We start from the raw sequence: 26,310 nt of genomic DNA on the forward strand, positions 1-26,310 counted from the left end.
TTATTACTAAGTCTGTGTAGTGTTTCGCAAAAATAAAATTATGTACTTGTGAGAGATAAGATGGTGATGGATCACCCTGTTTTATTGCTTAAATGGTTAAACCAAACAAATTGATTAGATTAGAGTTAGGATGGAATGGTCCATGACCAGCCCACTTGTCAAACCAAAAATCCTATACATCCACATTTCTCCAAACCACCTTTTGTGTGTGTGTGTAATTATCTCTCCAAACCATTATACAGTCGCACATTGGAATTACTACTATACATCCATTCCTTAGGCAAAGGCATGAGCAACATCAAGATGTTTGTACAATTGAGCAAGTTTCAAGCGAGGTTTCACGAATTTTGGACTTTTTGGTTCTGAACAGCAATAAATTTTTGGCCGAAAAATACAGCAAGGATAATACGAACTTTTAACTTAAATCTTGGCGAAAATTTCGTGCATTTTCTTTGATGTTTCCTTGGTGACAACTGATAAAAGGGAAATGCAAACTGAAATCCTAAACCCTGCAAGTGACCACCCCTCATCATCTTGTCTTGCACGTCCATGACGACACCCTGAGGTCGAAAACATTGGCATTTGTAAAACATGACCTCCGATCAGTACTTTGTAGGGGACAAATTAAGTTGGCAGGTTTGTAACAATATTAAGATGAGATGGAACATCTTAATTTATTTAATTCTATTATTGGTAGTTGAGAAAGTTCATGAAATTCCATATTTCCAGTCATATATTGCTACTGGATGTGACTTCTATTGGCATACTAGTAAGCAGTCACGTATCCTCCACAAGCTCAGTCAGTCAGTGTGGATGACCAATCATCGCGTGCACAACTTGCTATGGCATTTTTAATTGGCATGAGCATGGAAATTTATCATATAGTGCTAAATATGCGACCAATAGGCAATAGCGATTAGCTGGCACCTCATTTGAAACGTCGTCTAAGTTCATTTTGACTAAAGCGAGTATAACAGTATGACATTTCTTGTGCAAGGACAAGAACTATCATCAGTTATGGCAGCGGCAGCCATAAAATTTCCCTACCTTCTTGCCCTCATCTTCTCCGTGCTCCTCCTTCTTCCCTCTGTCGGCAGCATTGCGCTTGACACGCTCAACAACGGCGGCAACATCACCGATGGCGAGACGCTGGTCTCTGCCGGTGGTTCATTCACGCTGGGATTCTTCTCGCCGACCGGTGTGCCAACCAAGAGATACCTCGGTATCTGGTTCACCGCGTCCCCCGCTGACGTTGTCTGCTGGCTGGCCAACCGTGACACCCCGCTCAACAACACCTCCGGCGTACTGGTGGTCACCACCGGCGGAAGCCTTCGCCTTCTCGACGGCTCTGGCCACGCCACGTGGTCTTCGAACACGACGGATTCCTCTGCCACTGCGGTGGCGCAGCTTCTTGAGTCTGGCAACCTGGTCGTGCGCGAGCAGAGCAGCGGCAGCATCCTCTGGCAGTCGTTCGACCACCCGTCGAACACCTTGCTCGCCGGCATGAGGTTCGGCAAGAAGCCTCAGACCGGCGAGGAGTGGTCCCTCACGTCGTGGCGCGCGCTGAACGACCCGGCGACGGGGGACTACCGTCAGGTGCTGGACACCAAGGGCCTTCCGGAGTCGGTCCTGTGGCAGGGCAACGTCAAGAAGTACAGCACGGGGCCGTGGAACGGCCTGTGGTTTAGCGGCATCCCGGAGATAGCGTCGTACTCCGGGAGGTTCTCCGTCGAGGTTGTCGTCCGCCCCAACGAGATCGCCTACGTCTTCAATGCCACGGCCGGCGCACCCTTCTCCTGCCTCGTGCTGAACGTGGACGGCGTGCTGGAACGCCGGGCGTGGGACCCGGACAAACGAGGGTGGACTGTCTGGATGCAGTCGCCGAGGGGCTTCTGCGACAACTACGGCAAGTGCGGCGCGTTCGGCCTGTGCAACGAGGACGACGCGGCCACGCAGTTCTGCGGCTGCATAGACGGGTTCAGCCCCGCATCGCCGTCGCAGTGGTCGATGAGGGAGACCTCCGGCGGGTGCCGGAGGAACGTGCCGCTGGAGTGCCGCAATGGCACAACGACAGATGGGTTCAGGGTGTTGAAGGGAGTGAAGCTCCCCGAGACGGACAACGCGACGGTGGACATGAGCGCGACGCTGGAGCAGTGCAGCGTGTGGTGCCTCTCCAACTGCTCGTGCGTGGCCTATGCCCCCGCCGACATCCGAGGAAGTGGCAGTGGTTGCGTCATGTGGAAGGATGACATTGTTGATGTCCGGTATCTAGAAGATGGGCAGGAACTCTACGTGAGGTTGGCAAAGTCCGAATTAGGTAAGCACACGGCTCATCACAATTATCCATGTCTGAATGACGAAGCAAGTATCATCATCTAATCTCTCGTTAACATATTTCTGCAGTTAACGAGAAGAGAAGCGATAAGGCGAAAATCGTGCTTCCAGTTACGGTGTCCCTGCTTGCACTCGCGTCTGCAGGCATGTACCTTGTTTGGATATGCATCCTTAGAGGTAGAGCCACTCCACTGAAGTTCCTGCAAGGCCGCCATCCAAACAACCATAAGAAAATGCGTGGTTTCTTGAGCGCGTCAGATGAACTAGGTGACGAAGATCTTGATCTTCCATTTGTTTGCTTTGGAGATATTGTTTCTGCAACAAACAATTTCTCTGAGGACAATATGCTCGGACGAGGAGGCTTCGGGAAGGTTTATAAGGTAACCACAACAAAGTTTCTACAAAACCACAGTAGTACGCAGATATTGATTGTCATGCTTGTACAATTTAAGTATTGCGAAAACCATGCAGGGTATGATGGGCGACCACAAAGAAGTTGCAATCAAAAGGCTTGGTAAGGGTTCTAGACAAGGAGGAGAGGAATTCAGAAATGAAGTTGTCCTAATTGCCAAATTGCAGCACAGAAACCTCGTCAGGCTTCTTGGTTGTTGCATTCATGGAGATGAGAAGCTGCTGATTTATGAGTATTTACCAAACAAAAGCTTGGATTCCTTCATTTTTGGTATAAATCAATTCTATTTATAGCAAAGAAAATTTGCCTGCTTAACTTTTTTTTTTGAAATGACCGCCCGCTTGCTTATAGTTCCATTGTATATAGATTCTGCAAATAAGAAGGTCCTTGATTGGGCTGCAAGGTTCAAGATAATTAAAGGAGTATCTAGAGGACTTCTTTATCTCCACCAAGATTCGAGGTTGACTATCATTCACAGAGATCTCAAATCTAGCAACATATTGTTGGATACAGATATGAGCCCTAAGATATCAGATTTCGGTATGGCAAGAATCTTTGGTCGAAACCAACAAGAAGCAAATACTAATCGAGTTGTTGGGACATAGTGAGTTGATCCATGCATCAATGTTTGACATGAATCTTTATTTTCCTATACTTGCTAAAATTATTTATGCTTAGTACTAATGATTTTTTTCTACAGTGGCTACATGTCTCCCGAGTACGCCATGGATGGTGCCTTTTCTGTCAAGTCTGATACATATAGTTTTGGTGTTATACTCTTGGAGATTATCAGCGGTTTGAGGATCACTTCAGCTCGCTTCACGGGCTTTCCTAACCTATTAGCTTATGTAAGTATGGTGGCATTCTTGAAATTTTATAAGTACAACAAAAACTTGCTGGTATTTATGGAATTAATTTCATTGGTTCAGGCGTGGAGCTTATGGCAAGATGGTAAGACAATTGATCTGTTGGACTCATCCCTTGCCGAGACTTGTTCGCCCACTGAAGTTTTACGGTGCACCCACATAGGACTGTTGTGTGTGCAAGACAATCCAAACAGTAGGCCCCTCATGTCATCAGTTGTGTTCATGTTGGAGAATGAATTCACGCCACTTTCAGTCCCAAAACAGCCTGTGTATTTCTCACAAAGGAATTCGGAAGCCCAAGGAACAGGAGAAAATACTAGCAGCTCTGTGAATAACATTAGTGTTACAGTGTTGGAGGGACGGTAGATGGTTAGCTTATACATATACTCCTATGTTAGTATGTGAATCACTTTGCTTTGACATATATGTTTTCTTTTTTTCGATGGGTGATGTGTGATATGTCAATATAATAGCATACATATTTTTTTACAACAGTTACATCGTTATTGGTGCACCTCCTTAAATGCCTGGAACAGTACTTGTTTAACAAACTAACACTACTGCAGGGCACGTCGTGTGACCTTGTTCTGAATCTTTGTGGTGCTTCATGCAAACCATTTTCGTTTTAGATCTTTGTATCCACTTAGCCTTATTCCACAAGATATACGATGAAAGTTGTAAGAAGGCAACCAAAACACATCCTTGGCATTAGCACCACCGCCGGAGGATATGGCATGCTCTCAATTTCCTTGGGCAAATTTTATTTGAACGCCGTTGTAATTTGAATACACAGTGGGAAACATTTATTTGTGGTGGTTCTATTTTCCCGGTCCACAGTAGCACACACCATTTTAAGAACTTGCTCAGATTCAATTTTTCTCAGAGGAAACTTTGCATGCCCAAGATAATGTGAAATCTTTCAATCTCACTTAGACGGTCATCAGAAACACCAAAGAAGCACATGCTCTATCTTTTCTGTAAAAATCTCTCACCTTCCAATAATGTTTGCTCAAAAAGAAATGACACTCAATAGTTAAAGCACAACAAAGATACCTGCAAAATAAAAGCACTACAAAGATACAATAATATAGAATATTGCGAGCAGTTGCTCTGCAAGACTGCAACTTTACAGTTACAGGAGTGCGCTTCCATCGTCATGGCCCAGCCAGTAGCCTTGGGCCGTTATTGTGTTGCCAGCGGAGATTGGCATCACTGACAGTCGCATAATCTATCGGCACTGCGGCGTCTGCCTCTCGAAGTTCAGGCAACTGAACCATGGGCGCTCTGGGCGGAGCAAGGTTTAAGCTGTTGTCATTTAACATTTCAACAACCTCCGACATGAGTGGCCTGTCGTCCGGAAGTCCCTGGACGCAAAGAAGCCCAATCTGGATGCACCTGCGTAGCTGAGGAACGAGCTCGGTCGGTAGAGGTGCAACCGCGGGATCAAGAAGATCCATAATGTCGCGGTTGATGTCCTCCCACAACCCCCAGGCCTGCAAAAGGTTAATTCCTTAGTACTACCCTTGAAATTTTCCCTAAAAACCTAAATTTAATATATTATTCTTATATTACGCCAAGGATGCTCTATTTTTTACTGTGGTTTCAAAGACCAAAGAGATTATTTCTTATGATTATATATTTTTGTTCACCTTACAAGTTATAACTAACAACATTGACTGGAGAGAATGACAAGGCGACAAAAGTCCAATTACTTACGTATGAAATGAGGCTGTTTAGCCCCATAGAATTCCTTCGGCCACTGAGTGTCTCCAACAATGTAACCCCAAAGCTATAGACATCGCATTTTAGTGTTGTCCGGTTTTCATCTAGAACGTACTCCGGAGCCATGTATGCACTGGTGTATCAGAGATTTATGATCAGAAAGAGTTTCACATAAAAAAGAGAGAGTTAATAAGAATACAAATGAAGAGGGAAAAATATTACTGCTATTGGGAAAAAATAGGCATAAGCTGGTCAATGAGTAAGGTTTAATGTTCCTTACGGTGTGCCTATTCTTGTCTGAGCCCCTTCTGCTCCAGAAACGAGCAATTTCACTGTCCCGAAATCTGCCACCTTAACGTTCCATCCGTCATCCAACAGCACATTTTCTGGTTTTAAATCCCTGTGAAGAATTACAACGTCGACGCCCTCATGCAGGTGGTTTACACCCCGGGCAATGCCTAGAATTATTTCCAGCCTCCTTTTCCATTTCAGCAACACACGCTTTGTGTGGTCACCTGTAAGTGGATATATGAAAAGGAGAACATCCATATATAGTACGTGTCCATAACTCATCCTGAAATATGTAGGTATGAAAAAGAGAACGTCCATATGAAAATATAATCAGTACTTACCGAATATATAGCTTTCCAAACTCCCCCTACGCATATATTCGTACACCAAAATGTGTTCCTCTTCGTCGTCACAATAGGTGATAAACCGGAGGATATTTGGATGCTGGCTGAGTCTGAGTGCGGTCATCACTTCCACTTCTCTTGTGAAATACCTGACGATTCTCTCCGGAGGACTAGGAATTGACTTAAGCCTCTTCACGGCAATAGTTCTCTTGGGAAGTCCATGTAGGAGGCAAAGTAGTCTAGGCAACTTTCCCTTCAAGTAATAATTTTCTAATTTTTAGAGATAGAACTTGCTTCTTGCCAATTACTCTTGTTAGCATAAGGGAAATAAGGTCAGTCACATTACATGCTTTGAAATTATAAATTGACATAAAACTTGCAGTCTTTGAAGACCAAGAATTTTATTTTGAAGAATATATGGATTTCAAGATAATAGGTATTTGTGATCAAATAGAGTGTATCACATCTCTAGGTAGCTCGAGCCCTCAACAAACATTGCAGGACCTGGATTCAATTGTTACATTCTGAACTAGGATATTATCTTCCGCTCCTACAATCTGGTGTGATAATCTCAGCACTACTTTCTTTAGGTTTGGTGAAGGTGTTCAATATATTAACTCTCCTCCAACCAATGAATACACTACTATGTTTATCCTCTCTAGTGTCTTGGATTAAGCTTTATAACTCTTATTATAGTTGCATAGATGGAAAGAAAGGACAAGGTCCGCATGCTTCTACTTTATGAAGTGTTAGCTGGAACAAACCAATAAGTGAAAGTCTATTCTCCCTCACTAAGACAACACACTCGCCTTAGGTGCACATCTTTCGCAAGCTCTAGAATCATTGGTTACTTATGGTGTATCTTGTTTGAGGAGTATGGTCATCCGATGCTAACTATGAATCTAATAATTGATGTCTGTTTGAAAAATAGGATGGATGGATCCATCATCACCTCATTTCTCATGGACGCATGTCCTAGTGTAAATCTTCAAGTAGGATCAATCGAGTTTTCAAACTAAACATATCATTAGAGCGTCTCTAGTTGTATAGTATACTGTTTACAAGATTTGTGTATGCTTTTCTGTAGCCTGCAGGTACCGGTACCACAATACAAATTTTCAACTGCTCATCTATGCAGCACATTCAAATTTGTTCTTTAAGTAAATTTAAATTTGGTATGAGTCAACGTGTGTAAAACTCTGAAGGCTACAAATATATAAGAGCGTGTGAACAGACTGTCATTTTTTTTAAATATTGGGGAAGCAGAAAATCTCCTAACGCAGCAAAGAATGGCCTAATTCTATCTATCATCTTCACTAATCGCAAATTTAGCGAGCGAGGTTCAAGCCAGTTTGAGACAAAACAGACCTTATATACAATGCCGAAAGCACCTTCACCGATTCTGTTATTCGTGGAGAAATTTCTTGTTGCCCTCCGTATGGTTCCCAGGCGTAGTGCCAAGCAGCCTGCAGATTGATCATAGTTTTTATCAGATAGATGGCTTCAATTTTCTGCTGTAAATTCTATCTAAAACATCAAAACATGGAGAAACAGCAAAGAAGACAGAGAAAAGTGTTGAAGGCATCGAAGCATACATATGATGTCCCTCCAATTCACGCTCCCAGTCCAGATTAGCCAGACCAGTCCGTGGTCGGCTGCTTGCCATCACAGTCCAGTCTCACGTTTCGCTGGCATCCGCCGGAGGCCTCCCTCACCTTCCACTCCGAGGGAGACACGGGGCTGAACCCCTTGAGGCAGCTGCAGAACGACGTCGATGCGGCGCTGGCGTTGCACACACCGAACTCCCCACACTTGCCGTAGTTGTCGCAGATGTCCCTAGGCCCATGGTATTGGGTCTGCCACGACCGGGTGCTGGAGTCCCACACCAGGCGGTTCACGTCCCCTGTCTCCGTCAACACGACATAGGTTAAGGGGGCGCCAGGTTTGACAATGTACCCGTAGGTTACCTGCCGCGAAGTGATCTCCATCTGGTACTCGATCAAGTTCGTGTAGGTCAGCACCTCTGGAATGCCGCTGAACCACAAGCCGTTCCACGGGCCCGTGCGGAACGTCTTGGCGTTGCTTTTCCACACGACATTGTCGGGTAGCCCGCTAGTGTCGAGCAGGCGGCGGAAGGCGCCAGGAGACGGGTCATCGGGCGAATGCCACGACGTGAGGAACCACTCCACTCCGTCCCAGAAGTCCTTGCCCACCTTCATGCCGGACAGCATGGCGTTCGACGGGTAGTCGAACGATTGCCACAGGATGGTGGCGCTGCCTCTGTTGCGCACCACTAGGTTGCCGGAGTTTAGGAGCTGGGCCTCCACTGGCGATGTGCTGGTGGAGTTGGATGACCACGCGATCTGCCTGGAGCCGTCCAGCAGGAGAAGGCTCCCCGTGTCGCTGACCACCAACGCGCCGGCCTTGTCGTTAACAGGGCGCTCACGGTTGGCCACCCAGACAACAGCGTCTGTAGACACCGAGAACCAGATCCCGAGGTACCTCTTGGTTGAAGCCCCGGGGGAGAAGAATCCCATCATGAATGTGCCATCAGACGAGACGAGTGTCTCGCCATCAGTAATGTTGCTGCCCTTGCCGAGAATGTCCGCCGCAAAGGCTAACTTTTTGGTAGAAAGTAGCAAGAGTGAGAAGAGGAGAAGGTGGCTGTAGATTGCTTCCATGATTTAGCTAGGATGCCTCTTGCGCATGGAGCTGTGGACAAGAAACACAGGTTATAAATACGTGCACTCTTTCTATGATCCGGCCATACTTAGGAAGCACAACAGGACTACGGAGAGCTAGGTCAATGTTTGACTTTGCCATATGTTGTTTCTCTTTGGATTATTTTTTCATAGTATGTTCCACTTGTAAGATTAAATTAAAAATGGTTCAATTTTCGAATGATTATACATGCCTGACAGTTCAGGAACATGCATATAAGGGAGCTAGCTTGCACATCTAGCTCTGTCCCTGATTGCTAATGGGTACGAGGACATGTAGAACAGTACAAAAGAGGTGTTGAGACAACATAATGCCTGAGTAAGGAAACGGAATTTCTTCGTCAAGTCATCATATGCTTAAGTTTTCTTAGTGCTCATGGTGTGCTAACAAGGTAATAAGCCTATTTATATTGGAAATGTTAACTTTTAGACATGTGCTTAACGATGTTGCGGTATTTTCTCTCTTTATAAGCACTACTCATGCCTAAGCAATTTGTATATTGCGCATGCCCTAACTAGTAATTAGGACAAGGAATAAGAGTAGAACGGCAGTATCCGCCGTCCGAAACCGGATCTTGGAAGCGGTGATGTAAATTTAATTTTGCCGGCTGGCTAGATGAAAAAACAAACTACAATGAATGACAGCTAAAGTGATGACTTGGTCCTTGTAGATTATATTACAGATGAAAGGGAATCCTAGCTACAATGTTTGACAAATGTACAGTTGCATATATCAAACATACCAATTATAAATTGATCTTGCAGACGGAGTAAAGCGTGATCGCACATCTGTGTAACATGCTTCTCCATGTTCTCCCGACTTAACCCAAAAAAGAAAGTACTATACCGGATAAACAAGTTCATATAGGAGCCCATTTTGACTTTAGTACAATGCAAGGCGAGGCGTTCTGTAATAGTATCTTGGTGTCAAGTTGTAGTTTAAGTTCAAGGCACTCCCACGTTATAGCCCATAATTCTCTGCACTAATTCGTTGGATACAGTAAGAAAATTAAAGGAGGACAAGGAACTCGTTGAGAGCACGCACATCGATCGATAATGGCAAGCTGGGGTGATGCGAATTCTTGGCAGTGGAGCAAGAAGCCAAGAAATTAACTAAGGTTACCGAAATTTATGGAGAAAGAACATATTGCTGTCACCCAGAATATTGTACTTCTTTGTAGGTGTGTATGAATCTGTTGGATGATTTGGCAATTGCAGTATTAAATTGCGAACAAAATAAATCATAACAAGAGAAAACCCTAGCATATAATTCTCAATCATACAAGTCAACAGTAACAAGAGAAAACCCTAGCATATAATTCTCTATCATACAAGTCAACAGGAACATTATAATCATGATCTCAGAAAACAAGATTAAAGATTAGATTAAGACATGGTGCGTACTGAGCAGATGCAGATGATGAAGCCGTGATGACAAGTAATGCAGACGGGACAACAATGGTGTTACGGATCGCAGTAGTCAGTACACCGCGACACCAAGATTGGACGGAGGATGAGCTGTGGTGACGACTTTGAGCAGACACGTGGAGTGCTTCCAAAAACCTTATTCGCCCTCTCCCGGTGCAGGATCACAAGGACAAATGGTTCCGAAGACCTTCTCTCCCGCTTACTGGTGCACGCCGATGCAACGGAATGGAGAAGGCTGCAGTGGTGGCGTAGCAGTGTAGAAGAGACAAAACCTAACTCGTATAGACCACCTTAGGAATCCCCAAACCTAGGGGACTCCTATATAATAGCCTATGGTACATCTTTTCCATGATAAGAAGGGTGGTCCGTATTTATATGGAGGAAAATCCCCACACCCTTGTCTATTAGCAATACAGGACTAATAGATGATGTACTCCTCTAACCCTTATAGACTTTTGAAATTTATTAAGAATTTTCATATGAGCCAAACCCATATATCTAACAGAATCTCTCGGGACTAAAAGAGGCAAAAGCCGAAAGCCGAACATTAACAAATTCCGGATACCTGACCTATTCAAACATTTTATGTGCTCCGCAATATCTTGTGTCTAATTTGGATATATTGGAACCGGTAGACGGTTGTTGCATTGCCTGTTCTTGTTTAACCATCATTATTTTGCAGAAATGGCCTTTCAAAAAAAAATTGCACTAGTACGTGCATGAATGCTAGCTGTGACCTTAGAGGAGAGACAACAGCAACGAAGCAAGGAAAAGTCAGATCAGTTGACTTTCTGTTATAAACGAAAAAAGAATGTGACTAATCCAGTATGCTAAAAAGCCTGTTAACTGAACAATGAAACAGCTGGAATGTTCTCCATTTCTTGACTATAACATGGCAGATCATCAAACAGCGCAGTGTTATATTATCTGTTATGGGAAATTAAAAAGTTTGGAAGATTCGCATGCAACAGGGAAGAGGGAATAGAAGATTATGCGTCCGTTTCACCGTTCAGCGGCATGAATCCTCTCCTTTCGTGACATTCCCTGATCAAAGTAGCAAAGTAGCACGTCACCTGAGTGAACTTCAGCAGCGCCAAGGACAAGCAGCCAGCGTTCAACACAACGAGCGGCTAGCTTGCTAGGCTGCTGCAGCTGCAGCCGCAGTCGACCGAAAGTAGTGCAGCCAAGCAGAGGGGAAATTGCTACACCTACCTAGTCTGGTCTAATCTCTGCTATTTCTGATTGTTTCAGTTTCCTTTCAGAAGTACACCTTCAGTTGAGTTGACTGGTCCTGCATATTCTCGAAAAAAAATATCAGAAAATACACCAATTTGTTAGGAAACGATGAACAGGAACCAATAGAAAGTTGTATCAATTGACATTCTCGTAAACCAGAAAAATAAGACTCGTCTGATTAATTAACAAGGCTCTTAACTGACGAAATAAACAACACGAACGTTGTCCATTTCGTGACTACAAGTACGACACTACGCCATAAAAGATTTGTGCTGGCGGGTAAAACACATTTACGCTAGCGGGTTGCCTAACCGCCAACAACCTTGAGCCAATAAAAATGAGCATATGTGCTGGCGGGTGAGCGCCCGCCAGCAGAAACGGATTTGTGCTGGTAGGCTTCTTAAACGCCCACCAGCAGAGATGCTGATCTGTGCTGGCTGGTGCTTAAGATACCCGCCAGCACAGATAGTTTTTCCTTTCAAATTTTTAATTTTCCCCACCATTTTTTCTAATTTTATTTCCCGCCAATTCTAAAATTATTATTTCCCGCCAATTTAAAATATGTATCTCCAACCACGAAGCAAATTAAAAAATGAAGAATATATAAATTTTCATACCATTAAACATTCCACAGAAATATTACATAAATATGAAATATTCATATTCACTACTAAAAGAACAAAAGAAAATATATAAAATATCAAAAGAAAAAGAAAAGAAAAAAGAAAAAAAAAGCCGGCGCGTCGCGACGCCCACACCCCCGCGCTTGGGGCTGGCCGCTGCCGCTGAGGTCATTTGTGCATGTCTTTTTAAGAGTGCAGCATTTTGGCATACCACAGCATAAATGGTGATGAGTAAGTGACCTCACCAATAAGGTCGAAAGACTACGAAACTGGGAAACTTTGCAAACACACTCGCCCTTTCGTGGTTTGAGTTAAAATGAAACATGTGCCTTTAACGTTATTTTTTTCAAATTTTTTATCTTATTTGTGAAAAATTTAGTTCAAATACATATTAATTCCAATAAACCTCCTTATAATCATTTAAACCTTAGAAAATAGTAAATCACTTATAAATTTTTTGCAACGCCTACACAACAACATATGCATAATCTAATATATGTTAAAAATATATCATGATATGTAAAACAAAGTTTTTAACTAGTTTAAAAATTTTTTGTCCTTCCCATCCATATAAATTGAAAAGAATTTGTGCTGGCGGGTGACATAAGGACACGCTTAATTTATATAACAAAATTGTGCTAGTGTGTCCTTATGTCACCCGCCAGCACAAATGGAGGTCATTTGTGCTAGCGGGTGTTTATGTCACCCGCCAGCATAGATACATCTGCGCTAGCGGGTTTTGACGGAGTGGGCCCATACCCTTTTGTGTTGGCGTGTGCCACCATCGTCCTCTAGTACTAAAAATTTCATGAGCCAGCACAAATCTTTTCTAGCCTCAGTGCAACAGTGCAGCTTGCTGAGGGTGTGACAACTTGAAGCCCATAATGTATTGGTGCGAAGAGCCCAATGCTTTAGCTCACTTCACATCTCACATTAGATTACCAATGTCAATACCACAAAATATTTGAGAACGTAATAGTGTACTATGATACCGTTTTTATTGAGGGGTATTCTAACACCTATAGTTGCACACAATAACAGATGCAACAGAACCAATGTAACTTTTTTTTTCTAAGGGAGTATATAACTATTTTTTTAAAAGACTATTGTAAAAGATAAAAGTATGTAAGCTATTAATGTATTACAGATCTTGTAAAAAATAAATTATTTACACACACAAACATTGCAGAACCTAACCATCTAGCGTCCCTCTAACACTGTCACGCTCATGTTATTCATAGAGCTACTAGTGTTTTCTCCTGTTTCCTGGGCTTCAGAATACCTCTGTGAGAAATAAACAGGCTGTTTTGGGGCTGAAAGTGCTGTAGTTTCATTCTCCAGCATGAACACCACTGATGACATGAGTGGCCTACTATTTGGATTGTCTTGCACGCACAAGAGTCCTATGTGGATACATCTCAAAGCTTCATTTGGTGAACAACTCCCAACAAGGGATGAATCCAGCAGATTCATTGCCTTTCCTTCTTTCCATAAGCTCCAAGCCTGTGCCAGTTGAATTAATTCATAAAATATCAATACTGAAAAAGTTGTTGCATTTTGCAAATTTCAAGCATGCTAGCATACTTACATAAGCTAGTAGATTTGGGAAGTCTGTGATGTGAGTTAAACTAATCTTCAAACCACTTATGATCTCCAAGAGTATGACACCAAAGCTGTACGTATCAGACTTGACAGAAAAGGCACCATCCATTGCATATTCAGGAGACATGTAACCACTGTTTAAAAAATGTAAGTACTAAGTAATAAAAAAATTTGAATTATGCATGTGCAGGAAAATAAAGAATCAATTTTAACGCTGAGGTGTGGACTACTCACTATGTCCCAACAACTCGATTTGTATTTGCTTCATGCTGGTTTCCTCCAAAGATTCTTGCCATACCGAAATCTGATATCTTAGGGCTCATATCTGCATCCAACAGTATGTTGCTTGGTTTGAGATCTCTGTGAATTATTGTCAATCTTGAATCCTGGTGGAGGTAAATAAGCCCCCTTGATATTCCTTTGATTATCTTGAACCTTGTTGGCCAATCAAGGACTTTTTTACTCGCAGCATCTGCAATGATCTTATAAGTAAGCACTCAAATTCCAGTAGTAATTATGGCTGCTCCCTTTTTATTTTTTTAAAAAGAGATGAAAAATACCAAAAATGAAGGAATCCAAGCTTTTGTTTGATAAATATTCGTAAATTAGCAACTTCTCATCTCCATGAATGCAGCAACCAAGAAGTCTGACAAGGTTTCTATGCTGCAATTTGGCAATCAGAACAACTTCATTTCTGAATTCCTCTACACCTTGTCCAGAACCCTGACCAAGCCTTTTGATTGCAACTTCTTTGTTCTCGTCCAGCATACCCTGCATGTGTAATCATCCACAAATTGAAAAGACAGTGACGTAGATTTCATACTAGTACTGTTCAAAATATTTTTTTATTACCTTATAAACCTTCCCAAATCCACCTTGTCCAAGCATATTGGCTTCAGAAAAATTATTTGTTGCAGTAATAATATCCCCAAAGCTAACAAATGGAAGCTCTAGGTTTTCATCACCAAGTTCATTTGAAGCGTTCAAGTATCCTAGAATCTCTTTCTTCTGAATATTCTTGTTTCGTCGTTGGCCTAACAGAAACATCAATCAGTATCGTCTATTAGCAGTAGCAAGAGATCAGTAAACATTGCCTTCTGATCATTCTGAATAGTGAAATAGCTCTACCTCTAAGCCTGCATATCCAAACAAGGTACAAGCCTGCGGATGTAAGTGCGAGAGCAGACGCCAGAACTGGAAGCACGATTCTTGCCACATCCATCCTCTTCTCTTTAGCTGCATAAATGTATTACAGGAAAACATCGACGGTAGCATTAAGATGATGAAAATTTCCTTCAATATTCAATCTTTTATAGTTCGTATAACTTGTGCTAGCTTACCAAATTCAGATTTTGCCAACCTCACGTATAGATCCTGCCCCTTGTCTACGTACCGGACGTCAACAATGTAATTCATCCACATGACGCAGCCACTGCCAGCGCCTCCTCCCTGGATGTCGGCGGCGGCGTAGGCCACGCACGAGCAGTTGGCGAAGCACCTTGCTCTGCACTCATCCAGCGTCGAGCTCATGTCTACCGTCGTGTTGTCCGTGTCCGGGAGCTTCACTCCCCGCACCGCCATGAACCCGTCCGTCGTCGTCCCGTTGCCGCACTCCAGCGGCACGTTCCTCCGGCACCCGCCACCGGACTCCCTCATCGACCACTGCGTCGGGTTCACGGGGCTGAACCCCACGATGCAGCTGCAGAACAGCGTGGACGCCGTGTTCACGTTGCACATGCCGAAGGCGCCGCACATGGCGTAGTCGTCGCACACGTCCCTCGGCGCCTGCGCGAAGGTGTTCCACACGCGGCTGGCCGGGTCCCACGCCAGCCGCTGCAGCACGCCGACCTCGCTCAGCACGAGCCGGGAGAAGGGCGCGTCGGCCGTGGCGTTGAAGATGTACGCGATCTCGTCGGGGCGGACGACGACCTGGTTGGAGAAGAGCTCCGAGTACGACGCCATCTCCGGGACGCCGCTGAACCAGAGGCCGTTCCAGGGTCCCGTTCGGTACTTCTTGACGTTGCCTTGCCACGAGACGCAGTCCGGGAGTCCCTTGGTGTCCATGACCCGGCGGCACTCCCCCGGCGTCGGGTCGTTGGGCGCGCGCCACGACGTGAGCGACCACTCGGCGCCGGTCTGCGGGTTCTTGCCGAGCCTCATGCCGGCGAGCAAGGTGTTCGACGGGTGATCGAACGACTGCCACAGCACGCCGCCGCCGCCGATGCTCTGCCCGCGCACGACCAGGTTGCCGGAGTCGAGCAGCTGCGCCTGCGCCACGGCAGGAGCAGGGCTCGTTGTGTTCGAAGACCACGCGGTCTGTCCAGAGCCGTCGAGGAGGCGAAGGATCCCCGTGCTGCCGAGCACCAGTACGCCGGAGGTGGTGTTGCTGAGCGGGGTGTCGCGGTTGGCCACCCAGCAGACAGCGTCCGGCGACGCGGTGAACCATATGCCGAGGTATCTCTTGGCTGGCACCCCGGTAGGGGAGAAGAAGCCCAGGGTGAAGGAGCCGCTGGCCGAGACCAGCGTCTCGCCGTCGGTGATGTTGCCGCCGTTGCTGAGCGTGTCGGATGCAATGGCAGCGGCCGAGGCTCTGAGAAAAAGCAAGAGCACGGGGAAAATCATGGCGGGATGGTTGGGAAATCTGGTGGTTGTTTGTGCCTCCATAATGGATGATGCCATCAGATGCCTCGCCCTTGCACAAGGAAGCTCCCTTGTCTCACTCACTGGACAGTGCTATATATCAGAAAAAAGCTCACAAGTCACTACACTACTGCTTTCCGTGGGTTGCATCTTTAGCAGGAAACCAGTACTAAAATTATTTTCGCGCCTAATTTCTTGGCCAATTCAATAACATGTACAAGTACAAAAATTTGTAATTTCGCCTACATGCTGATTAGTAATACGCGGCAATTAAGAAAGAAAAAAAACAGAGCTTGATTGACTTGGTCCTGGACGGATAAGTTGCGAGATGTGGTGGTGTGCAAAGAAGTTAGGGGGCTCATGGATAATACGTGACTGCAAACTGGATGTCAAAGGGAAGTCACATCCATTAACACTTTCTTGCTTTGTCAAGCAACAAGCATAGGGGCATAGGGACAGGACATCCACAGCCATGTTACTAAGAGGCAGAAATCAACAGACGCAGCTAGGGCCTCGCTCACAGGAAATGGAAACCACATCGATTAGGTTAGCTGCATCTTAGCTTCACTGTCGGTGTCTATCCAGGCGTGACAGAGGGCGCTGTTGAAAACCCTAGGACTTCCATTGGTCTGAACTCTGAACTTACAATGCTGCGATAGCTCAGCCTGTGGACCACACGATCGACATCGCCCTCTATCGATCCTCGTGAGTATGCAAGACGAGGATCAGATGAGATTTATTACCTCATGACTGTGCAACAGAGTAGACATCTGTTGAAATCATACGAATCTTGTAGTATCTTCTTGCCCGGTGGTTGTGGACTGCTGACTTTGCCTACCTCTTCATCAGGACATCTATCCCTGTCGCAGTTTCATCATTCGATCTAGAAAACAGCGTGAAGCAGCAAACCCTTCATTAAAAACTTGACCTTGTCTAGCTGATCATCTATCAGTACCCTTACTCCAATGTTTCGTCCAAAATTTGAGTGGTTCGCAAGTAAGCGACGGTTGGAAAATGACGCGTACACGTCGAGCAGGAAGCCATGGGGACACCGGCCGGTGCATTAGAGAAGAAGAGCTGCTGTCCTTGAAAAAAGATCTCCACTTGGATCTGTTGGACACACTTGGTGTGGATCACGGCGACTGCATGCGTCGGTGTCATCGGTTGTCCAACACGGGGATGAGCAGCGGGCATTGACCCAAGCTGATGACGACGGCCGAGTCTGGGAGGAACTCATATGGAGTAGAGAACATTTTCAGCCACGAGTGTTTCTGTTGAGCAAGAGTTGGCTGGGCCGAATATTCATGCCGGACGGGTACAGTCCATGCATGATGCATTGCATTGCGCGCACCACGAAGGCCACAATCCTCGCCGAGGGACCCGGCAGGATGGTGTGCGCCGTGTTCCGGCTCGACGCCAACGCGAACGCGTGGTTTGGCGACCAGCTAGCTCCGCCGCCGACCGCGCGAGCTAGGGGCAGCTCGTGCTCGGTGGCGTTGCTCGCGCCTCCCCTTCCTGGGCGGTGCCGGGCCTCACGGGATGAAGCTCGGCGCAACGCATTGTGCAGGGGAGGGGAGCAGCAGCGCGGCGGCCAGCGCGCGAGGACCGTGGAAACTTCTCGTTGACCGGTGCCTCCAACTATTCAGGACGACCGATCTTGGCCGCAAGAGGTTGATCCAACGACCTGAAGAGGCTAAGGGGGTGGACGGTATTCCATTTGCCGTCCGGTGGGACGGCAAATGGAATACCGTCCAGTCCAGCTGCGCAGCTCACGGCGGCGCCCCCCGGAGCGCCGGTTTCGGTTCTGCGCCCCCGGCGACCGGAGCTACACGTTCCCGCACTCGCCCGGTCGGTACGGCGTCGCCCAGGAGTTCCCTGCCAGCTTATCGGGGGCATGCCGCGCGGCGTGGCGTGCCATCGGCACATGCATGGGCGTCGCGCGCTCTAGCTCTGCGATGGCAATGGAGGTCTTGGATGAGGCCGCCGGAGTGATGGTCGCCGCCGTCCGGTGTACGCTGGCGCGCGCGCAAGTGGATCGGTACCGAGGAGCGTGGATATTGCGGAGGCGTTTGAGACGCGGGCGGACATGCCCGGCACAGCTGCGTTAATGCCGGTTCCGTGCCTCCGTCTCCAAGGATGATAGGCGGTGACGAGCGTCGTATTCTGCTTCCTCCTTAAGCAATCTCTTCGCCGCTAGTCCTTGGCTATGGCTGCTGATGTCTCCATCTATGCATCTTGCTTACCGTACGGCATCGGTCAACATAGGAACGCATTGAGGGGCCCGGCAGGATGGTCCGACGCGTGTTCTAGCTCGACGCCGTCGCCACCGCGCGGTTCATTCCACGGGCGCCGGGCCGCCGGCCCCCGTGTCGGTGGCTCTGCTCGCGTGGGCACCGTGCGCGTGCTCAAGGCGACGAGCCCAACCGCGCTGTGCCGTCAACGTCCGCACGATCATGGCGACAGGCCAACGATTCGCACGGACGCGCTGACGCGCAAGAACCGGCATTGCCCACGAGGCTCTAAAGCCAGCGGCGTTGCGTTTCTGTTCCTGGGCGGCGCCATGGCTCACCGGATGAAGCTTCACCGCAGCCCGCAGGGCGTCGTGCAGGTCAACGGCGGCTCCCCCAGCACAATGGCCGTCGAAACTTGTCGCTGCCGGCAACTATTCACACCGATCCCGCCCGCACGAGTCTGATCTTACGGCCACGAGAGGCCGGGGGGGGGGGGGGGGGGGGGGGGGGGGGGAGTCCGGCATTCCTCGTCGCTCGCATCTCACGGAGGCGCCCGGGATTGCCGCTTCCCGTTCTGCGTCCCCGGCGGGCGAGCGGACCTACACGTTCCAGCACTCGCCAGGACGGTACGGTGTGCAGTGGCGTCGCCGGAGAGTCCCTGCCCGCTTAACGGGCCATGCCGCCCGGCGTGGCGCGGCACCGGCGCATGCGTGCGCGTGGTGCGGGGCGCTCAAACTGTGCGACGATGGCAATGGATGAGCTTGGAAGTACGGGTGGAAGGCGCTCTTCGACAAGGCTACCGGAGGCCCGGAGTGATGGGCGTCCAGCGCCTCCATCTTCATCCCAGCCCCTACACCTCGACGGCCTTGTCCAGCTTCTTGTTCTTGCAGAACCCATGATGCATGAGCAGCGTGCTGCAGGTGCGCTCATTGGGCTCGCACCCCTTGGCCTAGGCATGTCCCTCCCTAGGCTAGGCATGACATTGACGTCGGTTGTCTGCGCACTGTGGCGTTGCTTTTAGTAGGACACGGTAGGTCTTGATCGATCCTCGGCGAGGCCCCCGGCAAGATGGTGCGCGGTGGGCGCGTTCCGGCTCGACGCCGTCGCGGCCGTGCGGCGGTTCGGCGTCAGCTCTTCCGGCGCCAGCGTGCTCTGTGGCGCTGCTCGCGCATACAAACGGGTTGGACACGGCCGCGCGCACAGGCAATGCATGCGTGCTCATGGCGACGAGCTTGCGGCTGGGCGCCTGAACCTCGAGGTCGAGTTCCGTATCCATCCTTTGCATGCTCTTTGTCGTCGTGGTGAAGAGCAAAGGCCGACGGAGCAGAGCACGACGTCCGGGGGTCCCAATGCCCGCGGCTCTCTCTCCCTGGATGAAGCTCCGCGCCGCGCGTCGTCAATCTCGGCCGCACGAGTCTGATCCTACGGACACGAGAGGCCAAGGGGTGGACGGTAAGTGAAATACCGTCCACCCCCGAATCAGGCGTTCCTTGTCGCGCGCATCTCACGGAGGCGCTTGGGATTCCCGCCTCCCGTTCTGCGCCCCCGGCGAGCGGATCTACACGTTCCAGCACTCGCCCGGGGCGGTACGGCGTGCAGAGGCGTCACCGGAGAGTCCCTGCCCGCTTAACAGGGCCCGTGCCACGCGCCACCGTCGCATGCGTGTGCGTGGCGTGGGACGCTGGAGCTGTGCGACGACGGCAACGGAACTTGATAGCACGGATGGGAGGCGCTCTTCCACAAGGCTGCAGGAGGCCTGTAGTGACGACCGCGGCGGTCCGGCGGTGTAGAGCCGGCCGGCAGCAGGTACCGTGAGGCAGCCATGAGCAGAAAGCGCAGGCGGGGGAGCGGAGCCGCGCCGATGGCCATGCCCCGGTCTCGGCGTCATGGACGAGAGTGAGCGGCCGATTCGGTCGGAGGGCGATGATCTTGCCATTGAGGGTCGCGAACTGGTAACTGTCCGGGCGTCAGGGAAACTTCTAGGAGGAAAAGAGGCTCCGGGAGGCGGTCGGGATCCGGGGACGCGGGCTGTCGATCCGCGCCGGCGACGTCCAGGTTATGCACGCTGTATGCCTTGTCCTGGTCGTCCACAACCACGTAGAGATGGAGATTCTTCCTCTTGGCCGCCGTGCAGCGGCAGTCGTGAATCGTGATCCGAGCGGGCTACATAGAATCAGGCTGGAAGATTGACCGTTGGTCGGAATCGTTTTGTTTTGCGAATTCCGAAAAGGCCCAAATTAAACAGGACATTTTCTGTTACAACAGTCTACAGCAAGAGTACTTTACTTCTCTGTTCAGCAAGAGTTGGGCCGATTCGGTCTCAAAAGGACTCTACAGCCTACAGCCCGTGAAGGCTGAAATAGAACAATGGGATGGGCCGTGTGAAGCCTATGTGTATGGGCTCTCTATATTGGGCCTGAATTTGCTTGGCCTGTCCTTTTAAACGGTATAGAAAGCGCGCTCTCGTCTCTCTTGCGGTCTTGCCACACTGCACCTTTTTGCTAAGCACAGCAGCGCTGCATCTACTGGGTGTCACTTTCTCTCTAATAAAATGTCATCAATAAATTCACAGATTTACCATTATAAAAAATTATCAATTGTGCCATAGTAATATTTGAGGAAACTAAACTGCTGCAACTAAACAAAGGAAGGAAACATATGCAGTACAAAGGGGGGGAGGGGTAAAAGAGCAGCACAAAGCTACATGCCAATTTCAGGCAGCATGAGTGCTAGTAAATACTACCTCCGTCCATAAATTTTTGAACTAACTAGTTTGTCCTAAACGCCATATATTTATAGAAGAAGGGAGCAGTAACAAGCTATTCGCCAAAGAAAACGGGTGACAAGCAGCTTGCTTGTCCACAACATTAGTGACATACCCTGGTAATGGTGAACTGATTAGATCCAATTGACAAATAACAAATACACCCTTGTCCCCATCTGCCCTCAACATGGGCATTTAGGTCATTAGGTGAGATCGACCGTGATGCTATGTGTGCCAATGCTGGATGCTTCCTGCTTTGAGAAATCTGCGTCGTGTAAAAGTGATCCAGTTCTTCTGTTGAACATTGTCATTTTTGGCGGGTTAATCTCTGGACTTCCACTGTTTAACATTGTAACCACTGCGGACATCGTAGGCCTGTCATCGGGCAGTTGCTGCACACAGAGAAGGCCTATCTGGACACATCTCTCTAGTTTAAGCAAGAGCTCATCAGGCTCAGGCTTTTTCACAGCTGAATCGAGGAGATCCATGATCCTATTCTGATTCCATGACTTCCAAGCCTGCAAAAGAGCAACAAAAATATGCCTGTTTCTTGAAAGAAAAGGACCATGCTATAGAATTTTTTTTGTTACCGGTAATACTCACATCAAGAATGAGTGGTGGCATGGTTCTATCCCTTGGACCACTTATTATCTCCAGCAGGACAACTCCGAAGCTGTACACATCGCATTTCAGCGTCAGGTACCCTTGCATTGCATACTCTGGAGCTGTATACCCCCTTGGTAAACACAAACTTGTCAGTTCATATGTTGGAAAAAAATAACAGAAAAATGATAAATGCACATATATAATGGAACATTATACATGAAAGGGGAGAGTGGATTAGCTATCATACGGTGTCTGAAACAATGTTGGGTTTGTCTGATCTTCAATGAACGTTTTTGCGGTGCCAAAATCTGCTACCTTTGGCCTCCAGTTGCCATCCAAAAGTATATTAGATGGTTTTATATCCCTGTGAATGACTCCCTTGTTTAGTCCTTTGTGAAGATAAGCAATGCCATCTGCAATCCCAATAATTATTTCCAGCCTTTGCTCCCAATTCAGAGTAGCACGGAGTTCAGGGTTTTTTCCTGTCAGTTCCATACATAGGCAATGAGAACTTTGTACTGAGAGGAGCTTACTATAACCATATATCTCCACACTACAGAGTGCATTGCAGATTTACATCCCATACCATGTATATAGAAATTAAGGCTCCTATTCTTCATGTACTCGTAGATCAGTAGACGCTCGTTTCCATCCTTACAATAAGCAAGTAGCTGAACAAGGTTTCCATGCCTGAGCTTTGACATCAGTTCGACTTCTCTATCGAAAGCCTTCTCGCATTCATCACCGGTATGCGAAGACCGTATAATCAGCCTCTTAACGGCAACCTTCTTCCCATCTGATAGGCACCCCTGGTGATTGTATACTTATTACATGTTATGGCATAGACTTTGAACAGAAAAGTATTCACATAGTGAAGCCGAGCGAAATATTCACCTCATAAACGATGCCAAATCCACCTCGGCCAATGATATTGTGTTTGTGGAAATCGTTTGTCGCCGCCTTCATGCTACACAGTTCAACGGAAGGGACAGTCGGAGCAGGAATAGGCTGAATACTGCGAGCAGCTGGAACACGGATCAACATGCAGTGGATTAGCCTTGCAAGCTGAAGATTCACATTTTTTTAATAAAAGAAAATATTAGTGGTTCAATATTGAAATAAAGGAAGCAACAGATTGCAACAATACCTGATATTCTAGGTCTCAAGCATCTCCTGATCAGAAAGAAAATCATCAAAATAACAAGGAAAATTACAACGATGGAAGCTATGGATGCACCAACCACCAGTGGAGTACGAAATGGCCGGCGGGGTGGTTTGATGACATCTGTCAGTTTTCCGAACAATGAGTGTCAAGAATCAAAATCTGTCTAGCAGATGTCAAAACGGCAGCAGAGAAATGCAGGAACGTTAACAGATGCAATCAGCCTAGCTGTTTTGATGTAGACATACCTAGTTCAGACTTTGCAGACCTCAGGTAGATGTCTTGGCCTCCATCTACGGATCGTAGATCGACAAGGCCGTCCGTCCACATGATGCAGCCGCTCCCGGCGCCGCCTCCGCGGATGTCCGCAGGAGCGTAGGCCACGCAGGAGCAGTTGGCCAGGCACCTCGCGCCGCACTCCTCCAACGTCACGCCCGTGTCCGCCGACGCGTTGTTCGTGTCGGCGAGCTTCACCCCTCGCAGCCGCAAGAACCCGTCCGTCGTCGTCCCGTTGCCGGCGCAGTCCAGCGTCACGTTCCGGCGGCACCCGCTCGAGGCATCCCTCATCCTCCACTCCGCGGGGGACGCGGGGCTGAACCCCCGGGCGCAGCTGCAGAACGACGTGGACGCCGCGCCGGCGTCGCACACGCCGAACGCGCCGCACTTGCCGTACGCGTCGCAGACGTCCCTCGGCCCCTGGAAGAAGCTCTTCCACGCGCGCGTGCTCGCGTCCCACACCAGGCGCTGCACCGCCCCGCCGTCGGTGAGCAGCAACCGGGAGAAGGGTGCGCCGGGCTTGGCGGCGTAGCTGTACGTGATCTCGCCGGAGCTGACGGTGAGCTCGTACGTGAACATGTCCGAGTACGTCGTCATCTCCGGGACGCCGCTGAACCACAGCCCGTTCCACGGACCCGTCCGGTACCTCTCGGCGTCGCCGTCCCAGAGGACGTTCTCGGGCACGCCCCTCGTGTCGGTCGTGTACCGGTACCTCCCCGGCGACGGGTCACCGGCCGAACGCCACGACGAGAGGTACCACACGGCCCCGGTCCACAGGTTCTTGCCGATCTTCATGCCGGGGAGCAAGGTGTTCGACGGGTGGTCGAACGACTGCCACAGGACGGCGCTGCTCCTCCGGTCACTCACGACGAGGTTGCCCGACTCGAGCAGCCACGCCGAAGCTGGCGCGGTGGCGCCAGTCGTGTTCGATGACCACACGACTTGACCGGACCCGTCGAGCAAGAGAAGACTCCCTGCGTCAGTGATCAGCAGCACCCCGGAAGTGTCGACGAGTGGCCGGTCACGGTTGGCTACCCAGCAGATAGCATCCTTGGAGACAGAGAACCAGATCCCAAGGTATCTCTTGTTTGGCAACCCGGATGAGAAGAAGCCGAGGCTGAATGACCCTCCGGCCGACACGAGCGTGTCGCCGTCGGTGATGTTGCGGCCCTTACTGAGGATATCAGACGCAGCATTGGCAGAAAGAGCTGTGAGAACGAGGAAGAGAGGCAAGAGAACCAGGAGAATGCTGTTTGCCATGACTTGAGATAAACCACTCGTATGTTGGGGATGAGCGGCACATATATGTCTCGATGTCCGTGATGGCGTGCAGTGCAATATACAAGAAGGAATCCACAACCACAACAGCAATTAATCTTCGAAGCCAATAGTATACACAGAGCTAGTGACCTACTGCCTAAGCTTCTTATTATGCACATACACCAATAGCAGATTAACAGGCTAAGAGCCAATCCGAGAAGTTTTATACCCTAGATTTTTCTGTCGCCATTGTAGCCTAATCTGGCTCTTGGAGCATCCAAACGGAAGTTGCACAACAATAGTTCTGATCGGGTCGGATATGGGTCAGGGCTTTGTCACACCCGAGTATCTTGAATTCTTGACTTCTCATAACTGACATCAGCCTAAATTCTTTTAATGGTGAGATAGTTGGCTAGCAGCATAGCACAATCATCTTAAGACTCACAACTCATTTTTACTGGTTCCAATCTTTTAAAATTGTACTGAAAAATCTATACGAGTAGCTGACCTGATGTATGATTGGTCGGTTAGCGTTAGGTCAGAATTGCACTCTGCATAAGTTTAACATGTAGACACTGCCTTCAAACCGGGGGAAATCAATAGCAGAAAATACCTAACTGAAGGTGAAACTTCCAAGAAGTAATGTCTCTTGGGATCATCCATTTGAAAAAGGATATGCAAGCGGCACATGCAACTATGCAAGACTTCTGATGGAGTCAAGTCAATTAAGAAAATTGGATTGACAGGTGACACCAAATAAGGTTGATGTCAATTGAGAAGGTGGACCCATGGTCCAGGGTCCCGGGATGTGAGGGCTGTCCGGTGGACTTGCAGGGACAAGGGAGGAAGTGAGGTGGCAGGGTAGACAGGCCAGTGGGCCGAGCTGGCCAGTAGCAGTAGGCCACGTGGCGGCCATGTCAGCTAGAGCCAGATGGCGCTCCGCTGGGAAGACAGGGGAGGCGGCGCGCTTTGCTGGGGTTCTCACCGGCATCGCCTTCTGGCTCCTCACAACAAGATCAAGCCCAAGGGTAGGCTTTCATCCTGGCAACACACACAATGTGGTAAAAATGCAAGAGTTTGTTTGGAAATTGATTATAGCTATTCTCTAGTTAGGAAAATTAGTTGCCATTTGTGGAATTTTTTCAAAAGGCTTGTATTTTGCAAAATTTAAAATGGCCTAAAAATGGGATGTTACGTACGCCATTATCAAAAAATCCAAAGTACACCAATATATGATCCTACATTATCTATTTTTATTGTTTAAATATAAAAATAGTAACTTGAGGTATATGTGCATGAATTATGTCACAAGACCATATGTACATGTACACATGATGTGATGAGAATACCGATTCCATGTTGAACACATAGCTAGCTTAAACTAAGGATTGTATTAAATACATAGCAAATCAAGTACATATGAAGGTATGATGCAAAATGAAGAAAACACTATGAATATGGATGAAAAGTATATAGAGTAATTGCTAACTAAAATCGATCCTAACTGGATAAAGATTAGTGTTGTGTTGTGGATCTATATAAAACTTTAAATATTTATGGTCAAGGATAAAGAAGTATGGCTTAGCACAATTCTAAATGGATTATATTTTTTATCCCATCGGATTATGTAACAAAGATGATAAATAAAAAAACAACCAAAAAAGTTGACTGAATTAAATCGTTCATCCTATTTTTATCTCAATCACTGAGCTATTTTATTTGAAGTTTGAACGGGCGTATCGAATAGAAATGTAGAATGTAAAACAAACAGGTTGGGTACAAAATTGCAAGTA

General features: G+C 47.8%; 3 protein-coding genes across 4 annotated transcripts; 1 reads left to right on the top strand and 2 right to left on the bottom strand.

The window, feature by feature from the left end:
• The first annotated feature begins 982 nt into the window (after nt 1-982).
• On the top strand, nt 983-4,110 carry LOC140223537 (G-type lectin S-receptor-like serine/threonine-protein kinase At4g27290). 2 transcript variants are annotated; one of them, XM_072295400.1, is made up of 6 exons: nt 983-2,317; nt 2,404-2,714; nt 2,806-3,016; nt 3,113-3,350; nt 3,447-3,594; nt 3,676-4,110. In XM_072295400.1, exons 1-6 carry the CDS (start codon nt 1,018-1,020, stop codon nt 3,976-3,978), a joined length of 2,511 nt encoding a protein of 836 aa, XP_072151501.1. In that variant the 5' UTR covers nt 983-1,017; the 3' UTR covers nt 3,979-4,110. The 2 variants fall into 2 exon arrangements, with proteins under 2 accessions (XP_072151501.1, XP_072151500.1); XM_072295399.1 differs by having other exon boundaries at nt 3,447-4,110.
• Nucleotides 4,111-4,583: 473 nt separating this feature from the next.
• Nucleotides 4,584-8,905, bottom strand: LOC117863598 (G-type lectin S-receptor-like serine/threonine-protein kinase At4g27290). Its single transcript, XM_034747401.2, has 6 exons — nt 7,565-8,905; nt 7,338-7,435; nt 5,967-6,222; nt 5,615-5,849; nt 5,329-5,467; nt 4,584-5,105 (listed from the first exon to the last, which is right to left on the bottom strand). Exon 1 carries the CDS (start codon nt 8,648-8,650, stop codon nt 7,601-7,603), a length of 1,050 nt encoding a protein of 349 aa, XP_034603292.2. The 5' UTR covers nt 8,651-8,905; the 3' UTR covers nt 4,584-5,105; nt 5,329-5,467; nt 5,615-5,849; nt 5,967-6,222; nt 7,338-7,435; nt 7,565-7,600.
• A 4,271-nt stretch (nt 8,906-13,176) lies between these two features.
• On the bottom strand, nt 13,177-25,196 carry LOC117862741 (uncharacterized). The gene is made up of 15 exons (XM_034746247.2): nt 23,230-25,196; nt 22,967-23,104; nt 22,714-22,844; nt 22,406-22,628; nt 22,067-22,301; nt 21,817-21,949; nt 21,426-21,731; nt 20,400-20,612; nt 14,919-16,311; nt 14,707-14,814; nt 14,431-14,612; nt 14,139-14,349; nt 13,813-14,050; nt 13,565-13,712; nt 13,177-13,479 (listed from the first exon to the last, which is right to left on the bottom strand). Exons 1-15 carry the CDS (start codon nt 24,515-24,517, stop codon nt 13,177-13,179), a joined length of 5,250 nt encoding a protein of 1,749 aa, XP_034602138.2. The 5' UTR covers nt 24,518-25,196.
• Nucleotides 25,197-26,310: the final 1,114 nt, after the last annotated feature.

Source organism: Setaria viridis, chromosome 7, assembly GCF_005286985.2.
Source record: "Setaria viridis chromosome 7, Setaria_viridis_v4.0, whole genome shotgun sequence".
Taxonomy (NCBI): domain Eukaryota; kingdom Viridiplantae; phylum Streptophyta; class Magnoliopsida; order Poales; family Poaceae; genus Setaria; species Setaria viridis.

Coding starts and splice junctions, on each gene's coding strand:
- LOC140223537 (XM_072295399.1), top strand. CDS start 1,018: ATGGCAGCGGCAGCCATAAAATTTCCCTACCTTCTTGCCCTCATCTTC. Junction 2,318..2,403: donor GTTGGCAAAGTCCGAATTAG/GTAAGCACACGG, acceptor ATATTTCTGCAG/TTAACGAGAAGAGAAGCGAT. Junction 3,351..3,446: donor AATCGAGTTGTTGGGACATA/GTGAGTTGATCC, acceptor TTTTTTCTACAG/TGGCTACATGTCTCCCGAGT.
- LOC117863598 (XM_034747401.2), bottom strand. CDS start 8,650: ATGGAAGCAATCTACAGCCACCTTCTCCTCTTCTCACTCTTGCTACTT.
- LOC117862741 (XM_034746247.2), bottom strand. CDS start 24,517: ATGGCAAACAGCATTCTCCTGGTTCTCTTGCCTCTCTTCCTCGTTCTC. Junction 16,312..20,399: donor TGACGCCCGGACAGTTACCA/GTTCGCGACCCT, acceptor TCTGATATATAG/CACTGTCCAGTGAGTGAGAC. Junction 14,613..14,706: donor TTGGATATGCAGGCTTAGAG/GTAGAGCTATTT, acceptor TGTTTCTGTTAG/GCCAACGACGAAACAAGAAT.